Source organism: Delphinapterus leucas, chromosome 13, assembly GCF_059928025.1.
Source record: "Delphinapterus leucas isolate spDelLeu-1000000601 "Yukka" chromosome 13, BTC_Dleu_Yukka2, whole genome shotgun sequence".
In the NCBI taxonomy this organism is placed as follows: Eukaryota; Metazoa; Chordata; class Mammalia; order Artiodactyla; family Monodontidae; genus Delphinapterus; species Delphinapterus leucas.
The window spans coordinates 8,270,329-8,290,513 of NC_143141.1; the positions used below are offsets into that span (position 1 = coordinate 8,270,329).

General features: G+C 38.9%; 2 protein-coding genes across 5 annotated transcripts in view; one reads left to right on the forward strand and one right to left on the reverse strand.

Annotated features, from left to right (window-relative positions):
• Positions 1-20,185, forward strand: part of TSGA10 (testis specific 10) — a 104,414-nt gene that overhangs the window by 136 nt on the left and 84,093 nt on the right. For 2 of the 4 annotated variants that reach the window (XM_089922663.1, XM_089922664.1), the window contains exons 1-2: positions 8,205-8,918; positions 12,125-12,253. In XM_089922663.1, coding sequence (XP_089778789.1) covers positions 8,844-8,918; positions 12,125-12,253 — 204 coding nt within the window. In that variant the 5' untranslated portion in view covers positions 8,205-8,843. Of the gene's footprint in view, positions 1-45; positions 230-8,204; positions 8,919-12,124; positions 12,254-20,185 lie in introns of those variants that run through there. The other 2 variants (XM_022598995.3, XM_022598999.3) reach the window with 2 other exon arrangements.
• Positions 5,833-6,499, reverse strand: LOC111187383 (large ribosomal subunit protein uL13-like). Its single transcript, XM_089922666.1, has one exon. The coding sequence runs from the start codon at positions 6,474-6,476 to the stop codon at positions 6,123-6,125; it is 354 nt and encodes a 117-aa protein (XP_089778792.1). The 5' UTR covers positions 6,477-6,499; the 3' UTR covers positions 5,833-6,122.

Genomic DNA, 20,185 nt, shown 5'->3' on the forward strand with positions numbered 1-20,185 from the left:
CGGAGGCCGGCGCTAACCGTCCCCGCCTCCTTCCTGCCGGGTCCCGCCTCCCTCCGATCCCCGGGGCAGGGCCAGGTCGATTTGGGATGGGAAGGGAGAGGAAAGGGGCGGAGGATGGAGACCTCTAGGGACCTGGATCCCTGATGGAAGCGAAGTCCTGGCAGTCGCCAGAATGAGCTCCGGGGAGGACGGCAGGCCGAGAAGCCCGGGGAGGGACCCGCAGCCCCAGGTAGAAGCGCGGGGATGCGCCGTGTTGGGGTAAAAAGCATCTCCTGGGCCAGAAGGCCTCTGAGAGGGCAGCTGCAGGGGGCGGGTGTGGTGGGTGTTCGGGGCTGAGGGCGACCCCTGAGGTGGGTATTGGCTGCTGGAGCCGCTGTTAGGGGCGGTAGCCGGCGGAGTTGCGGTCCAGGGAAGCCCGCCAGGAGCAAACTTTGCCCCTGTTGTCGTTTCTCGGGAGCTTAGGGTTGAGCCCAGTTCCTATGGTGACCGCCTCGCTGCCTACCGCGGCTCTCCGCTTGGTCGTTGCGGGGATTGTTCTGTTTAGAAACGCTCTGGAGTTGAGCTGAGGAATTTGGAAGCCAGAGATTTGGGAGTTCAACCTGGCTCTTCCTGACTCCCAGCCTCTCACTTCTAAGCCACTTTATAGACTTGGCGAGGTGAAGGGCCGAGATTACGTAGTCAATTGCATGAAAATCTCATATAATTACAGTAGAAAGTATACACCATAAAGGCAGGGTACGCTGGCTTTCCTTGGAAAAAGTACTTGAGGTTTAAATTGAATAACTGCGGCGATCAGGGAGCTGATACCTAAACACGCATAGGAATACACTTTTTTTTTTTCTTTAAATAAAGTCAAGGATAGCGATTTCAGGAAACGTTACATAGATGACACAGGGTCTCTGTGTTTGTTTTCCTTTTTCCATTTAAGGCCATTATATCTCACGATATTCGTTGTTTTAAATTTCCTCTAGTGGTTTTCAAAATTTCAAGCACATTTTTTTTGTTTTTTCCTAACCTGTAAGGAAATAAATAGAAGAATAATCGGGTTGCAACTAGAAGAAAATAGTTTAGTTATAACTATGAAAGGAAAGGGTTATATTACTCAGATCTGCCTCCAGGATAAAACTGATTTTTGTTTGTATGTTAATTGATGAATGAGCTAAGCCATTTAGTCTTAATTAGTGGGTAGTAACTAGGAAGATACATTAATGATATATTTATTTTAAACAGTATACAGTTTAGCATTATTTAATGGCAGCTTCCAAAATAAATCTTGTTTACCTTCTGAAAAAAATCACTGCTTATGGCCCAACAGATGTAGACGCTGTCTGGCCTCTCTGTCTTCTTCTTCAGGTGCTTCTTTTTCCATTTGTTTTAGGATTATTTGTTTTTGTTGTTTTTTTTTTTTTTTGCCGTACGCGGGCCTCTCACTGCTGTGGCCTCTCCCGTTGCGGAGCACAGGCTCCGGACGCGCAGGCCCAGCGGCTATGGCTCACGGGCCCAGCTGCTCCGTGGCATGTGGGATCTTCCCGGATCGGGGCATGAACCCCTGTCCCCTGCATCAGCAGGCGGACTCTCAACCACTGCGCCACCAGGGAAGCCCTACGATCATTTGCTTTTAAAGTACTCCACATACAGAGGCAGTTAGAGCAGGTGTTGTTATTCATTCCCTTTTCCCATCACATGCTCCTCCTTGTTCCCTTTCATGACTTCTATGATAGCCACTTCCTTGCTTTTCCTTGTAGTTTCACCATCTTTGTATGTGACCATGCACTTCCTAGTTTGGCTTGTATTTGAACTTTAGGTAGATGGGATTGTACTAAGTTTTCCTTTGTATTTTGCAAAGTTTGCTCTTGTAACAATGTTACTCAACATTGTTTTTACGATTGATCCTTTTTATTGCTTGTAGTTAGTTTGTTGTTTGGTGTTCCATTGTAAGAGTATACCACAATTTACCTACTGTTGGTGGACACTAGGGTTTCTATGTTTTTTGGTGAATATGAGGAACACTGCTGTGAATTTTCTTGTACACATACCCCATGATAATCTCTTGAAGTGTGCTGGTTAGTAAGGTAGTTCTGTTTGTCTTAGTTATGCTATTTATGTCGGTCTGTATTAAATTCCTTTGGTTCTGAAAAGCCTCTTGACAACAACTCTTTGACACCCTTCTTATGTTTCCAAGAGGAACTGATAAATGATTCTTCTCCTAAGGCCATTGTTTTATGCTCCTTAAAAAGGGCAAGTTATTTCTTCACAGTACAGTCTGGATTGAAGAGAACTGAGGAGCTTGGGTTTGGATGGAGTGACTGGAGACATTATTTCTTTTTAAGAAAGGTTAAACAAGTGACCTTACTGTTTTGTTTGAAGTGAATTTCCAAAACATATATTCACTTATTTTTTATAAATACAGAACCCACCTCAAAATTATTCATAAAATTTTATGTGGTTTTCTACATCCTTCTCTTAGTGAAGCTATTCCCTCCTACTTCAAAGTGTCTTTCAGTCTAAACTTTTGGAGACAGTTTTCTAAAAAGAAAACAAGTTGACCTTTTGTGGAACCAGATTTCAAAATCCTATATAAGATACTCCAGTATTTTCAATTATTCTATCAAAATATTCAGTAGATGTTTGTTGAGCACATATTATATTTTGCTCAGCACTGATGATACTTTTTAGCATGTGATCTCAACTCCTGTTTCACTGAAAAATTAAAATTCTGCCAGGCAGGAACTTCTTCAGATTTCTACCCCTTCTTATCTAAATCGTTACCTGACCTTGCTTTTTTCTGTCTTGTCTCAAAGGACAGTGCGCACCCTTTACCTGGGTTTTCTCTTACTAGCTTATTGGCCTTTCTCCTTTAGTTAACATTAACCCATGTCTTAGGAATCGTCATTGTGTTTATACTGGTAAGAATTCTTAACCTGGAGTACAAGAAATTTGGGGAGTTCTTGAACCCCCTGGAATTGTTTTTAAAGTTTTGTATGTGTTTGCATTTTCCTGGGGTAACGACCTAGGGCTTTTGCTTAATTCTGAAAGGGGTCCTTGATATAGAGGAAATTAAGAAGCAAGTTTTTCTCCTCTTCTGTTGGCCCTTCAACAACCCTGGTCTTTTCCCAAAGTTTGTTCTTTCTTCTCACAATCATTCTTTGTAAAAGAAATCTACACTTTCTATTTCTTTTTCTTTACTACTCATTCATTTGTTCGTCCTCCTACCATTGAAACTACCTTGTTTGAATCATCAAAATTCATTATTTGGGAAATGTTTTATTGAGTACCAGCTTTGTGCTGGGCACTCTTCTAGGCATTAGGGATATAACAGTGACTGGACAAGAGCCTAGATCACTTGGAGCTTACATTTGGTGGGGGGTGACAAACAATAAACAAATGAAGAAATAAGTGATATAATTTCAAATAGTGTTAAGTGTGATAACCTAATGGGCGAGTGAGTAGGAGAGAGGCTACTTTAGGTAAGAGGTTGGGGAGGACGCTCTGATATTTCAGCCAAATTGCCAAGGGTAAGAAGGAGCCATTCGTGTCAAGGGCTTGGGGGTGAGAATGTTCCTGATGGAGGGAAAGCAAGGGAGGAGGCCTCAGAGTGGAATGAGATTGGCACTGTAGAGGAACAGAAAGAAAACCAATAAAGCTGGGGGGTGAACAAAGAAGAGAGTAGTAGGTCTATTTAGGGAAGTGAAGGCAGGGGCCAAATCATGTAGGACCTTAAAAAGTTTGACTTTTTTTAAGAAAATTGAAATCGTATCAAGTATCTCTTCCGAGCACAATGCTATCAGACTACATATCAATTACAGGAAAAAAAACTGTAAGAAATACAAACACATGGAGGCTAAACAATGCACTACTAAATAACCAAGAGATTACTGCAGAAACCAAAGAGGAAATCAAAAAAATACCTAGAAACAAATGACAATGAAAACACAACAACCCAAAACCTATGGGAGGCAGCAAAAGCAGTTCTAAGAGGGAAGTTTATAGCAATACAATCCTACCTCAAGAGACAAGAAACATCTCAAATAAACAACCTAACATTACACCTAGAGCAATTAGAGAAAGAAGAACAAAAAAACCCCCAAAGTTAGCAGAAGGAAAGAAATCATAAAGATCAGATCAGAAATAAATGAATAAGAAATGAAGGAAACAATAGCAAAGATCAGTAAAACTAAAAGCTGGTTCTTTGAGAAGATAAACAAAATTGATAAAACATTAGCCAGACTCATCAAGAAAAAGAGGGAGAGGACTCAAATCAATAGAATTAGAAATGAAAAAGGAGAAGTTACAACAGACACTGAAGAAATACAAAGCATCCTAAGAGACTACTACAAGCAATTCTATGCCAGTAAAATGGACAACCTGGAAGAAATGGACAAATTCTTAGCAAGGTATAGCCTTTTAAGACTGAACCAGGAAGAAATAGAAAATATGAACAGACCAATCACAAGTAATGAAATTGAAACTGTGATTAAAAATCTTCCAACAAACAAAAGTCCAGGACCAGATGGCTTTACAGGTGAATTCTATCAAACATTTAGAGAAGAGCTAACACGGATCCTTCTCAAACTGTTCCAAAATATAGCAGAGGGAGGAACACTCCCAAACTCATTCTACAAGACCACCGTCACCGTGATATCAAAACCAGACAAAGATGTCATAAAAAAAGAAAATTACAGGCCAATATCACTGATCAACATAGATGCAAAAGTTCACAACAAAATACTAGCAAACAGAATCCAACAGCACATTAAAAGGTTCATACACCATGATCAAGTGGGGTTTATCCCAGGAATGCAAGGGTTCTTCAATATATGCAAATCATTCAACGTGATACACCATATTAACATACGGTTAAAGGATAAAAACCATACGATAATCTCAATAGATGTAGAAAAAGCTTTTGACAAAATTCAACACCCATTTATGATAAAAACTGCAGAAAGTAGGCATAGAGGGAACCTATCTAAACATATAATAAGGCCACATATGACAAACCCACAGTCAACATCATTCTCAATGGTGAAAAACTGAAAGCATTCCCTTTAAGATCAGGAACAAGACAAGGTTGCCCACTCTCACCACTGTTATTCAACATAGTTTTGGAAGTTTTAGCCACAGCAATCAAAGAAGAAAAAGAAGTAAACGGAATCCAAATTGGAAAAGAAGAAGTAAAACTGTCACTGTTTGCAGAAGACATGATACTATAAATAGAGAATCAAAAAGGTGCTACCAGAAAACTACTAGAGCTAATCAATGAATTTGGTAGAGTAGCAGGATACAAAATTAATGCACAGAAATCTCTTGCATTCCTATAAACTAATGATGAAAAATCTGAAAAAGAAATTAAGGAAACACTCCCATTTACCATTGCAACAAAAAGATAAAATACCTAGGAATAGACCTACCTACGGAGACAAAAGACCTGTATGCAGAAAACTATAAGACACTGACGAGAGAAATTAAAGATGATACCAACAGATGGAGAGTTATACCGTGTTCTTGGATTGGAAGATTCAACATTGTGAAAAAGACTATACTACCCAAAGCAATCTGCAGATTCATTGCAATCCCTGTCAAACTACCAAAGTCATTTTTCACAGAATTAGAACAAAAAAATTTCACAATTTGTATGGAAACACAAAAGACCCCAAATAGCCAGAGCAATCTTGAGAAAGAAAAACAGAGCTGGAGGAGTCAGGCTCCCAGACTTCAGACTATACTACAAAGCTACAGTAATCAAGACAGTATGGTTCTGGCACAAAAACAGAAATAGAGATCAATCGAACAGGATAGAAAGCCCAGAGATAAACCCATGCACGTATGGTCACCTCATCTTTGATAAAGGAGGCAAGAGTATACAATGGAGGAAAGACTGCCTCTTCAATAAGTGGTGCTGGGAAAACTGGACAGCTACATGTAAAAGAATGAAATTAGAACACTTCCTAACACCATACACAAAAATAAACTCAAAATGGATTAAAGACCTAAGTGTAAGACCAGACACTATAAAACTCTTAGAGGAAAACATAGGCAGAACACTCTGACATAAATCACAGCAAGATTCTTTTTCTTCTTTTTTTTTTAAAATTAAGAATAAACAGTCAATTTTATTGGGCTCAGACTAAGAATCCATGGGTTTTGAGGACCTCTGTGAATTTGTCAATTTTCTTCTCTGTGTTCTTTTCGGCCTGCTTCCATAGCCTCGTGAGCTGCTTCTTTTTCCAGTAGTGGATCTTGGCCTTCTCTTTTCTCTTCTCCTCAAGGGTGGCTGTTACTGCCTGGTACTTCCAGCCAACCTGATGAGCCAGGGACCCTAGGTAGGCAAACTTCCACATAGGCTTCAGATGCACAACCTTGAGGGCGGTAGGAACCACCATCCTCTTTTTCTTGTCATAGGGTGGCAGGATCCCATCAAACGCCTTGAGGCAGTTTAGAGCGGCCTGGCCTTGATTGGTCTTATGGGACAGCATGCCTTGCACTGTCTGCCAGAAGATGCGGCTGGGGGCTCAGAAGTGGTAGGGGGCTGTGGGAGGGATTGGTGTTCATCCGCTTGCAGAGGAATGCCAGGTACTTCAACTTGTTTCTGTAGAAATTGCCAGAAATGTTGATGCCCTCACAGCGCATAACCACCACCTTTTGACCCAGAAGCACCTGCTCGGCCATCATGGCCACCAGGCAGCCCAGGAGATGGCCTTGGCCATCGAGAACCAGGACCTGCCCCTCCGCCATCTTTGGCAGCTGCCTCCAAGATGCTTTTTGACCCACCTCCTAGAGAAATGGAAATAAAAACAAAAATAAACAAATGGGACCTAATGAAGCCTAAAAGCTTTTGCACAGCAAAGGAAAACAAAAACAAGATGAAAAGACAACCCTCAGAATGGGAGAAAATATTTGCAAATGAAGCAGCTGACAAAGGATTAATCTCCAAAATATACAAGCAGCGCAATATCAAAAAAACAAACAACCCAATCCAAAAATGGGCAGAAGACCAAAATAGACATTTCTCCAAAGAAGAAATACAGATTGCCAACAAACACATGAAAAGATGCTCAACATCACTAATCATTAGAGAAATGCAAATCAAAACTACAATGAGGTATCACCTCACACCGGTCAGAATGGCCATCATCAAGAAATCTACAAAAAATAAATGCTGGAGAGGGTGTGGAGAAAAGGGAACCACCGTCTTGCAGTGTTGGTGGGAATGTAAATTGATACAGCCACTATGGAGAACAGTATGGAGGTTCCTTGAAAAACTAAAAATAGAACTACCATATGACCCAGCAATCCCACTACTGGGTATGTACCCTGAGAAAACCATAATTCAAAAGAATCATGTACCACAACATTCATTACAGTACTACTTACAATAGCCAGGACATGGAAGCAACCCAAGTGTCCATCGACAGATGAATGGATAAAGAAGATGTGGCACATATATACAGTGGAATATTAGTCAGCCATAAAAAGAAACAAAACTGAGTTATTTGTAGTAAAGTGGATGGACCTAGAGACTGTCATACAGAGTGAAGTAAGTCAGAAAGAGAAAAACAAATACCGTATGCTAACACATATATATGGAACCTAAAAAAAAAAAATGGTTTTGATGAACCTAGGGGCAGGACAGAAATAACTACGCAGACATAGAGAATGGACTTGAGGATGTGGGGATGGGGAAGGGTAAGCTGAGATGAAGTGAGTGGCATGGACATACATACACTACCAAATGAAAAATAGATAGCTACTGGGAAGCAGCTGCATAGCACAGGGAGATCAGCTCGGTGTTTTGTGATCACCTAGAGGGGAGGGATAAGGAGGGTGGGAGGGAGAAGCAAAAGGGAGGGGATATGAGGATATAAGTATGCATATAGCTGATTCACTTTGTTATACAGCAGAAACTAACACAACGCTGTAAAGCAATTATACTCCAATAAAGATGTTAAAGGAAAAAAGAAAAAAAAATATGAGCCACTTTTGTAGGCTAGAGATTAAAGTAAAAAAAAAAGTTTGACTTTTATTCTGATTTCAGTGGGAAGCCATTGGAGTGTTTTGAGCAGGATCTCATTATTTTAAAATGATTGTTTTGATTTCAGTTTGGAAAACAGGTTGCAGGGAGCAGCAGTAGAAGCAAAAAGACCAGTTAGGAGACAATTGCAGTAATCCATGTGGGAGATGATGGTGACTTGAACCAAGTAGGTGATAATAAAAGTGTACAGAAGTGGATGATGGATTGGGGATATATTTTGGAGGTAGATCCAAAGGGCTTGTTGATGGATTTGATGAGGTTCAGGAAAAGAGGAAACAAAGACAACGCCTTGGTTTTTGACTTTGATCACTGCACAAATGACAGTGCCACGTGACATGGGAAAGACTGGGAAGGAACATGGTGGAGGCAGGGTTGAGAGTAGAAGTGCAGGTGGGGGAATTGAGGTCTGTTTTTTTTTTTTTTTTTTTTGCGGTACGCGGGCCTCTCACTGTTGTGGCCTCTCCCATTGCGGAGCACAGGCTCCGGACGCGTAGGCTCAGCGGCCGTGGCTCACGGGCCTAGCCGCTCCGCAGCATGTGGGATCCTCCCGGACCGGGGCACGAACCCGTGTCCCCTGCATCAGCAGGTGGACTCTCAACCACTGCGCCACCAGGGAAGCCCAAGAGGTCTGTTTTAACATGTTAAGTTGTGATGGCTTTGGACATCCAATAAACAATATAATGTGTTAAGTGCTCCAGTAGGGATATGTTCATAGTTTGGAGGGAACATGGAAAATATATGCTAAGTCTTTGGGGGGAAGTAGAAGTCAGAAATACTTTTTTGTAGTCCTGTATTCCCTTAGCATACATGTATGTGGCACGAATCATACTGTACTGTAATTTCTGATTTGTTTTGGACTTCCCTAGATTCATTGAAGCTTGAAATTGTAAGTTTTTTGTTTTAATTTAATTTAATTTTATTTATTTTATATTGGCTGCATTGAGTCTTTGTTGCTGCACGCGGGCTTTTCTCTGGTTGCGGTGAGTGGGGGCTACTCTTCGTTGTGGTGCACAGGCTTCTTGTTGTGGTGGCTTCTCTTGTTGGGAACACAGGCTCTACGTGCGCAGGCTTCAGTAGTTGTGGCACACGGGCTCAGTAGTTGTGGCTCGTGGGCTCTAGAATGCAGGCTCAGTAGTTGTGGCGCACGGGCTTAGTTGCTCCGCAGCATGTGGGATCTTCCTGGACCAGGGCTCGAGCCTGTGTCTCCTGCATTGGCAGGTGGATTCTTAACCACTGTGCCACCAGGGAAGCCCCTTGAAATTGTTGAGTTTTTATTTGTTTTCTATCTTTCTAGCTCCCTAATCTAATATTGGTTCATCCTTATCCTAACTGTTTATAAATTTGTTTGGTAAGTGAATAAATGTTACAATCTGATAGTATGAGCTGAAACAGTGATAGTAGTGATGGAAGAAATGTGTTTGAGAGAGATTTTAGTGAAAAGATCAGTAGGACATGACGGCCAGTTAAATAAGTTGAGTCAGTGAGAGGAATTAGTAATAATAGTAATTGTAAATAATAATAATATATATTTAGCAGCTATTATATATTGCCAGGCACTGTTCTAAGTGCTTTACATATAATAACTCATTTAATCCTCACAACAGCTCTATGAGGCAAGTACTGTTTTCATCTCTATTTTAGAGATGAGGAAGCCATGGCCAGAGAAGTAACTTGCCTGTGGTCATGCAGCTAAGAAGCGGCAGAACAGGCATTATGAACGGAAGCAGTCTGAGGCTAAAGAACATGCTCTTAACCACTATGCTCTGTTGCTTCCCCGTTGAGAATGATTGTGATTCTAGCTTGGGTGTTTATGATGACAATTTGCTGCTTACAAAGTACTTTACTTGCGTTCTCTGAGATCTGTACAGGAACACAAGTTCCATTCAAAGCTCCATCTAGAGATCACTGGAAGGTGGAAGATATTCAGGTAGCCTGAGGTGGAGAAACTGGCATGCCAGGCATGGGCATTTCAGATACACTGATTTCCCTCCCTTTTTATTGCCTCCAAAGTCAGTGTAGGGAAAGTCGCAGCTCTAATATGATGGCTCACAATTGTCAGGTAGACTCTTGGTCTCTTTATACTTCTGATTTCTAGACTAGACTGATAGTAAACTTGACTGTTCATTTTACCAAAAAGAAGAGGGAAGATTCCATTTTATCTGCTTTAGTACACTGCTTCATTATCAACCTCTACAAAATTGTATTGACACCTTCCTGTTAGCCAAAGAACTGTGCAGATTGATGGAATACAGAGAGCTCTAGGATATTATTTGTTAAGATTCTAATAACTGTGTGAGGAAGACATATCCAGAAAAAGTAAATAGCTACATAAATTGTTCTATTACCAAGATATTTGGATGTCTCAATGAAGAGGTGATCACCGTTCGATGGAGAAGACAGAGAAAACCTCCTAGAGAATATGGAATTCAAGCTGAGCCTTAGAAGTGTCTTTACTTCAGTGGAGAAAAGAGTGAGGGCAAAGCTCATGAACAAAAGATAATATGTTTCTGAATGTATGTATAAAGAAGGTGTAGAATAGTTTGTCTTTAATAGAGGGGTTCTTGGAGGTGTCAAGTAGGAGGTAAATTTGAAGAAGTAGGAAGGGACCAAATTATGAAGAACTCTGTATGCTAGGCAGGTTTAGATTTTAGGTCCTTGTTATTCAAGGTGTAGTCTGTGTGCTAGCCAAATAGGGATTGCTGAGCAGCTTTTTAGAAATGCAGTATTTCAGACCTACTGTGAGTAATAATCTCATTTTAACAAGATTCCCAAATGACTCGTATGTTTACTAAAATTTGAAAAGTACTGCTATAGTGAGGAGTCATTTGATTCAGTTATACTTAGTCACATGTTTATAACTAGGAACACATTTTTCAACAGAAACTATGTAAGAAATGGTAGTTAGGATTTCAGCCTAACCCATAAAGGCCTAAAACGATTCATAATTAGAAATGCTTTGTGAGATCTAATGCTGAAGTTCCAGGAGAGGCAGGAACTGCTGGACTGGAGAACAGAAAAAGCAGATTTGTGTCTTGTTTAGGGAAAGGGAAAAAGGGAAATAAACCTGTCAGACTGCTAAGGGCTGGGTTGTACAGGGCGTTAACACAAGGTCAGTGACTGGGGAATCCTGAGCCTGTAATTTCCCAAGTACTAGATTTTGGAGCATAGCATCTGTGTTGCTTTGCTTGTAGCAAATTCTCTCTTAACATAATGGTAGCCTTGATTCAGAGAAAGAAAAATTATTTCCTTAAATTATACAGTTTCTAAGATACATAGTCAAGTAAAAAAAGCACAGTGAAGAGTAGTATGTGTAGTATGCTAAAGTGAGAAATCTTTTAACACTGTTATTTTGCACATGTGCAAATATGTATGTAGAAAAATTCTGAGAAATGGAATTATTTGTAAAGAAGCTATGTGCATTTGTAATGTTGCTAGATTTTACCCAGTTGTTCTCCATAAATACTGTGTCAATTTACACTGCCACAGAATGCTAATTTATATATCCAACTTTATGATTTTGCCAATGTGATGGTTAAAAAATGGTATCCCAGTGTTGTTTTAATTTGTATTCCTCTAAATGGTGAGATTGAATATCTTTAAATCTATTTAAAAGCCATTTCTGTGAAATATCCATATTCTTGGCCAATTTTTATATTAGGGTATTTCTTTTCCTTTTTTTAATTATAGGAATTATTTATATATTAGGGAAATTAGCCCTTTGTGATATGGGTAGCAAACCTTTTTGTTAATATACAAAAATAACAATAAACAGGTAGCTAGTGAACATCATAGCCCTGGAAGTAGACCACTTAATTTGCTGCTGACCCATATTCCCTTAGATAGAGTGGAGTATGTCTTTTTTGAAAAGCATGTTCAATACTATAGTTTCATATTTGGAAAACACACAGAAGAAGTTTTATAATATAAAGTTTTAAGAAAGTAAATGTTGATGAAGTCCTTTAGCTGGTGGAACAGTTTAAAAACAATTTTTTAATTGAATGTTGTTAATTTTCAAAATTATGATTTTTGTGGGAAATCACAAAGCTGTTTTAAACCTGACTGTCTCTATATTATTCCCATTCCTTCCACTAGGTTACCACCAAAGAACATGATTTTGATCTAGGGGCTCCAGTTTCTGAAGCTGAAAAACACCAGAATATTCTCCAGCTAGAACAAGAAGTGAGAAATCAAGACAAATTCATTTCTTCACTGAAGTTACAGGTTACATTTAATTTCTCTGCATATTTCCCTAAATTAATTTGGGATGGGGGCCTATATTAAAATAAGATAGAGAATAAATACCAATTCAGTGCTCATTTAAATTGTATGGGTCTAAAATCATTCCATTTTTATCTTAACCATTTTGAAACACATAGATTCAGAGTTAGTGAGTGAAAACTATATCCCAGGTGTTGTATCAGATGCTTTCAAGTACATAATCTTACTTAATCATCCCAACTTTGTGAAATTGTGATGTTATTTCCATTTTACCAATGTGGAAGCCCAAGTTCCAAGAGTCTAAAGAATTATGATATTTGACTAATGAGTGACAGAGCTAGGATTTCTCTGAACTCCCACGTTCATTATTGTTTCTGTTCTCCTGGTGTCTGACCTGTGGTATAGCTATTAATAAAGGCTATTAAAAGAAACTTCCTCTTCTAGGAAAATGGAGTAGACTTACTTTTCCTTACTCTTCCCACTAAGTACAGCTAAAAACCCTGAATATTATGTATAAAACAAGCATAAGAACACTCTGAAAGGTGGGAGGAAGGAAGACTGGCTAGAGACCTCAGCACACAATGAATGTAGGACATGTTAGGGAGTTCCTGGTTTTTCTTTTTGTTCCATATATCCCAGGCAGAGTACTGGAAAAACTGGCAACCAGAAATCATGGGTGCAGATTTATAAAGGTCTCAGAAAAGCCATCCCTTTCTAGCTGAAGGACTAGGAATTGGGCAATCTAGCAAGGCAGATTACTCTTAGACAAGAACTGCCCACTTTAAGCAGACACCAAGGAAAAAAACTAGCTCCATTCCTGCCAGCAAAGGCTAAGAGCCCAGACATCCACCCTTCTCATGATATAACAAAGAACCCCATCCTTCCCTCATCCCCCTACCCCGCCCCACAAGGCCCCCATCCCACCAGCGTGGTATCAAAGAAGAAGGCTGAGTGGGGAACCAAGACTTTTGTGTCATTCAGGAAGTAAGGAAGTCCCCAACCCCGTATTGTCACCGGAGACCACATTGGGAGCCAAAAGTCCACTGCCACCTGGTAGTAAGAGGTGCCCCATTTCCTCTTTGCTGGGATGATATCAGAAGAGACCTAATGCGGAGTCAGAACCTTTACCACCCTCCAACAGTAACAAGTCCACACACCCACAGTGGCAGTGGAGGATACATGGGAGCGGTAATAAGGAGCCTCCATTCTTCCAGCTCTGGTGATATCAACAGAGGCCTGGTGGGGAGCCCGAATTCCCATCCCTGCCTAGCCGTAACGAGGAGCCCCACCCTTCCCAGGTGTCAAAGGAGGCCTAGTGGAGAAATTGGGCTTTTACTCCCATCCAACAGTAACAAGGCAGTGTCCCCCTTTTCTTGCTGGAGCGGTGTCACAGGAAGCCTACTGAAAGATAAGAGTCGGTGTCTTAGACTATGAGGTCTTAATAAAAAAAAGAAAAAAACACTCCTCATCCCAAAAATCAGGAAGATCTCAACCTCTATGAGAAAAGACAATCAAGAGATGCCAACACAGAGATAAATCAAATATGACAATTATCTGACAAGGATTTTAAATTAGCAATCATATAAATGCTTCAACAAGTAATTTTGACCATGCTTGAAACAAACAGAAAATCTTATCAAAGAAATAAAAGATATAAAGTACAGCCAAGTGGAATTTTGGTAGCAAACAGGCTGTTCGAAATAAAAGATATAAAGTAGAGGCAAGTGGAATTTTGGTAGCAAACAAGCTGTTCTTCAGTAGGTGAATAGAATAAACAAACTGTGGTATATAATAGAATATTATTCACTGATAAAAAGACATGAGCTATCAAGCCATAAAAAGACATGAAGGAACCTTGAAAGGATATTGTGAGGTGAAAAAAGCCAATCTGAAAAGGTTACATACTCTGTGATTCCAACTATACGACCTTCTGGGAAAGACAAAACATGGAGACATTAGAAGATCCCTGGTTGCCAGGGATTTGGAGGGAGGAAGGGGTGAATGGAGCACAGGAAATTTTTAGGGCAGTGAAACTATCCTGTATACAGTAATGATGGATACATGTCACTGTACATTTGTAAAAACCCACAGAATCAACAACCCTAAGAGTGAACCCTAATTAAACTCTGGATTTTAGTTAATAATAATGTATAATGTTGGCTCATCAGTTGTGACCAATGTACCACACTAAAACAAGATGTAAATAAGGGGAAACTGGGGTGAGTTGGAGTGGGGAGAAGGGGTATGTGGGAACTCTCTGTACTTACTGGTCAATTTTTCTGTAAACCTAAAACTGCTCTAAAAAAAAGTAAGGTCTATTAAAAAAAATACATGGGAGAAAATACTTCCAAATTATGTATCTGATAAGGGATTAATATCCAGAATATATAAAGAAGTTCTATAACTCAACAACAAAAAACCCCAAAACAACGCAATTCAAAAATGGGCAAAAAACTTGAATAGATGTTTCTCCAGAGAAGATATACAGATGGCCAATAAACATGAAAAGATGCTTAACATCACCAGTCATTAAGGAAATGCAAATCCAAACCACAATGAGATATAACTTCACACCAGTCAGGACCACTATTATCAAAAAGCAGAAAATAACAAGTGTTGGTGAGGATGTGGAGAATCTGGAACTCTTGTGCATTGCTAATGTAAAATGGTTTAAGCATAGTACAAAAAAGTTTGACAATTCCTCAAAAAGTTAAGTATAGAATTACCATGTGATCCAGCTATTCCACTCCTAGGAATATCCCCCAAAGATTAAAAGCAGGGACTCAAACAGATACTTGTACACCAATGTTCATAACAGCATTATTTATGATAGCCAAGAGGTGGAAACAACGCAGATTCCATCGATAGATGAATGGATAAACAAAATGGGGTACGTACAAACAATGGAACATTATTCAACCTTAATTCTGAAAGGAGACTACAAGATGGAAGAGCCCTGAAAACAGTGTGCTAATTGAAATAAGCCGGGCACAGAAGGACAAATATTGTATGATTCCACTTATATGAGGTAGGAAAATTCATAGATAATTATTTAATGGGTACAGAGTTTCAGTTTGTGATGATGAAAAAGTTCTGGAAATGGATATGGGATGGTTGCGCAATGTTGTGAGTGAACTTAATGCCATTGAATTTTACATTTAAAAATGGTTAGAGTGGTAAATTTTATGATGTTCTATTTTAGCACAATAAAAAAGTTTAAAAAAATACAGTAACTGAAATTAAAAACTCGGTGTTCTCAAACAAAAACATGAAGAGGAGGAGAAAAGAATGAATCAGTGAACATGAAGATAGAAGTAAAGAAATTACCTGATCTGAACAATAGAGAGAAAATAGATTGAAAAAATGTGAACAGAGGCTCAGGGACAGGTGGGAATATAACAAAAGATCTACATTTGGATCGTTGGAGTCCCAGAAAGAGAGGGAAGAGAAGGTGGGGCTGAAAAAATATTCAAAGAAATAATGGCTAAATAGTCCCCAAATTTGGCAGAAGACATAAACAAATGAAAGAAGGTGAGTGAAAAGCTACCAGGAGTCTCCCAAAGAAATCTACACTGAGACACTCCGTATTCAAACTGAAAACTAAAGACAAAAAAAATCCTGGAAGAAACGAGAGAAACAATTCATTATTTATAGGGGAGCACCAATTCAAATGGCAGCAGGTCTGGAAACATGGAGATCAGAAGGAAGTGGCACAACATCTTTCAAGTGTTGGAAGAAAAGAACTGTCAACCCAGTGCATATTCTGTATTTAGAAAAGTATGAAGGGAAAAGTAAGAAATGAAGGGAAAATTAAGATATTCTCAGATGAAGAAAACTGAGAATTTGTTGCCAGCAAAGCTACCCTAAAAGAATATCTAAAGGAATTTCTCTAACAAGGAAGGAAGTGATAAAAGGAGTAGTCTTGGAAGAATAGGAAGGAAGGAGGAACAACATATAGAGCAAAAATATGGGTAAACGTGATCAAATTTCCTTTTCTACTTTTCTAAATTATGTTTGTCGAATGTAGTTCTCAGTGCATGTAGAGAAAATATTTAAGAATTATTAATAAAGGAGGGTAGAGAGACGTAAAGGGAGGTAAGGTCTCTGCACTTCACTTGAACTGGTAAAATGTAGGCTGTGATAACTTATGAACATATAATGAAACACCTAGAGCAACCACTAAAAATCTGTAAAAAGAGTTATACTCAGAATTGCTATGGATACCTCAAACTGGAATTCTAAAAAATGTTCAAGTAACCCAGAGGAAAGTGGATAAAACAAAACAGAAAGAAAAATTAAAAAAAAAAACAACAGAGAAAACAACAGAAAAGTCACACTTGAATCTTAACATAAAAGTAAGTACGTTAAATATATGTAATCTAAATACACCAATTAGAAGCTAGAAATTGGCAGAGTGGATTAAAAAACCATGACCTAGCATTATGCTGTCTATAAGAAATTCACTTCAAATATAATGATATAGCTAGGTTGAAAGGCATTCAGACCCAAATGAAGAAATAAAACTATCCCTGTTTATAGATGACATGATCTTCTTCCTGGAAAATCTCATAACGTCTACAGTGTAAAAACTAGAACTAATAAATGAGTTCAAAAGGTCAGAATACAACACAAACATACTGTATTTTTTTTTAATGTATTTATTTATTTTTTGGCTGCATTGGGTCTTTGTTGCTGTGTGCAGGCTTTCTCTAGTTGCAGTGAGCGGGGGCTATTCTTCGTTGCAGTGCACGGGCTTCTCATTGCAATGGCTTCTCTTGTTGCAGAGCATGGGCTCTAGGTGCCTGGGCTTCAGGAGTTGTGGCTCGCGGGCTCTGGAGCGCAGGCTCAGTAGTTGTGGCACACGGGCTTAGTTGCTCCGCGGCATGTGGGATCTTCCCGGATCAGGGCTCAAACCCGTGTCCCCTGCACTGGCAGGCAGATTCTTAACCACTGCACCACCAGGGAAGCCCTGTATTTTTGTATATTATCAATTAACCTGTGGAAATCTAAATTAAAAATTACATACCATTTACAATCACTCAAATAGAAAATGGAATCCTTAGATGTAAATCTAACAAAATAAGTATGAATTCACATTCTGAAAACTACAAAATGCTAATAAGAGAAATCTAAGAAGATCTAAACAAATATTCAGGGATTGGTAGCCTCAACATAGTAAGATATCAATTCTCTCCAAATCTATATCCAAGTTTAATACAATTCCCATCGAAATCCCAGCAAAGAACAATTTTGAAAAAGACCAAAGTGGAAAGAGTCATTCTCTTTGATTTAAAAACTTAATATATAGCTACAGTAATCATGACTGTATGGTATTGCTAGAGGGACAGACATAGATCAGTGATACAGAATAGAGAGTCCAGAAATAGCCTTACACGAATACAGCCAAATGATTGACAGAGGTGCAAATGCAATCTGATGAAGAAAGGTAGTCTTTTCAACAAAATGTGCTGGAGCAATTTGATATCTTTTAGGAACAAGAATGAGCCTAGACCTAAACCTCACACCTTATACAAAAATTAACTCAGAATAGATCATAGATTTAAATGTAAAACATAAAACTATGAAAGTTTGAAAAGGTAACATAGGGACAAATCTTCAGGACCTTGGGCTTGCTGAAGAGTTCTTAGACATGACAGCAAAAGTGTGATTCATAAAAGAAAAAATTGATAATTTGAACTTCATCAAGATTTAAGTCTTTTGCTTTGTGAAAGACCCTGTTAATAGGATGAAAAGATAAGCTACAACCCCTGTTTCTGTCAAAGGAATCGTATCTAGAACATGTGGAGAACTCTCACAACTCAACAGTAAAAAGCAAACAATCCAGTTAGAAAATGAACAAAGGATATAAAGACATATTTCACAGGAGGATGTATTGTTGACAAATAAAAAGATGTTCATCTTTTCTAAACATCAGGGAAATACAAATTAAGACCATGATGAGATAACAATGCACACTGTTAAGAACAGTTAAAATAAAAAATAGTCATGATACCAAATGCTGGCAAGGATGAGGAGAAACTGGATCACTGATACATTCCTGGTGGGAATGGGGAATGGTACAGCTACTCTGGAAAATAGTTTAGTTCTTAAAAAACTAAACATACATTTACCATACAGCCCAGCAATTGCACTCTTGGGAATTTATTCCAGAGAAATGAAAACTATGTCCACTCAAAAACCTGTATACAGTTATACAGTTGTTCATAGCAGCTTTATTTATTATAGTCCCAAACTGGAAACATCTAAAACTTCCCTTAATTGGTGAATTATTAAACAAACCGTGGTAATCCATACCATGAAATATTATTCAGCAATAAGAAGGAATGAACTGTTGATCCACGTAACAACTTAGATGTCAGGGGCACTGTGCTGAGTGAAAAAGCCACCGTCAACAGATAGCATACTGTGATCTCTATCACATGATTCTGTTTATGTAACATTCTCAAAATGGCAAAATTATTATAGAGATCAGTGGTTGCTAAGAATTAAGGATGGGGAGGGAAGGCTGTGACTATACAGGAGTAACGGGAGGGTGATCTTTGTGGTGATGGAGTAGTTCTGTGTCTTATTGAGGTGGTAGTTACAGCAATTTACACGTGATAAAATGGTATAGAACAATAGGCACACGTTGTACCAATGTCAAATCTCTGGGTTTGATATTTTACTGTAATTATTTAAGATGTAACTGTTTGGGGAAACCAGGTTAAAGGCACATGAACCTCTGTACTACGTTTTCAACTTCCTGTGAACCTTTAGTTATTTCAAAATAAAAAGTTTGTGAGTTTTTTTTGCAAAAGTTTTTTTTTTAATAAAAGCTACTTTTTGAGTACCTATTATCTGCCAAAAATTTTACTTGAACTTTTATATCTCTCTAACTACACCCTGAAAATTGTAGATATTCTCTCCATTTAACAGATGAAACTCAAGAAGCTTCCATTTATTTTTTTCTGAAGTCAGATGCATCTCTTAGGATCAAGAAAATATGGTAAATTGTCCGAGGTTAAGTGACTGGTGAGGAACTGCAGCAGGATTTAAACCTGTCTGCCTCAGTCCAAAGCCCACATCCTTTGTAACCTCCTCTTCTAAAGTACTTGTGTCTTGGAATTAAGTAAAAGTGGGGCTTGATGTCAAGGTGAGGGAAGTGTTCATTTATTTATTTATAATGTATTTGTTTTATTCATTTAATAATTGAGCATCATGTGCTAGATATATAATAAATGATACAGAAATGAGAGGTATGTTGATACAGAAATTAGAGACATGATCCCTTTAAAGTCACTTAGAACTTAGTGGAAGGGACAGGGAAACAAATAATTATAACACATCTTATAAAATACTAAGATAAAAATATATAAGAAGCTGTATGGGAGCCCAGAGAGGAAAAGCATGTAACCTTTCCTGGTGGGAGGTCAGGAAACATTTTTAGCGTGTTCTTGTTGCTCAGAGATGTGGCACTGTTGAAGCCATGAACAAAGACAAAAAGATAGATAAATTGAAGTTTGTTTATCCCTATAGTTAAAAAAAAATGCTAGTAATGAAAAGAGGTAATAAGAGTGCGGGAAAGTAAAGAAACAGTGAAAGCATGGATAAGAAGAGCAAACAGGAAATCATTGCATGGTTTCTGTACTAGTTGCTAGAGGTGAGCTGCAGATTTCTTTAAAATTACTAGAGGCAAAACAACAAGAAAATTGTAAAGTAATTCACGGTCCAAAGAATAAAAACAAACCAGGTATACAAAAGAAGCACATGTTTTCCTGAAATTGAGACCTGAGCGAAGTTTTCCCTGAGGATTCTTTTTTTTTTTTTTTTTTGTGGTACGCGGGCCTCTCACTGTTGTGGCCTCTCCTGCTGCAGAGCACAGGCTCCGGGCGCGCAGGCTCAGTGGCCATGGCTCACGGGCCTAGCCGCTCCGCG

Excerpts from the sequence above, each read along its gene's own strand:
- LOC111187383 (XM_089922666.1), bottom strand. The coding sequence starts at position 6,476 with ATGCTGTCCCATAAGACCAATCAAGGCCAGGCCGCTCTAAACTGCCTC.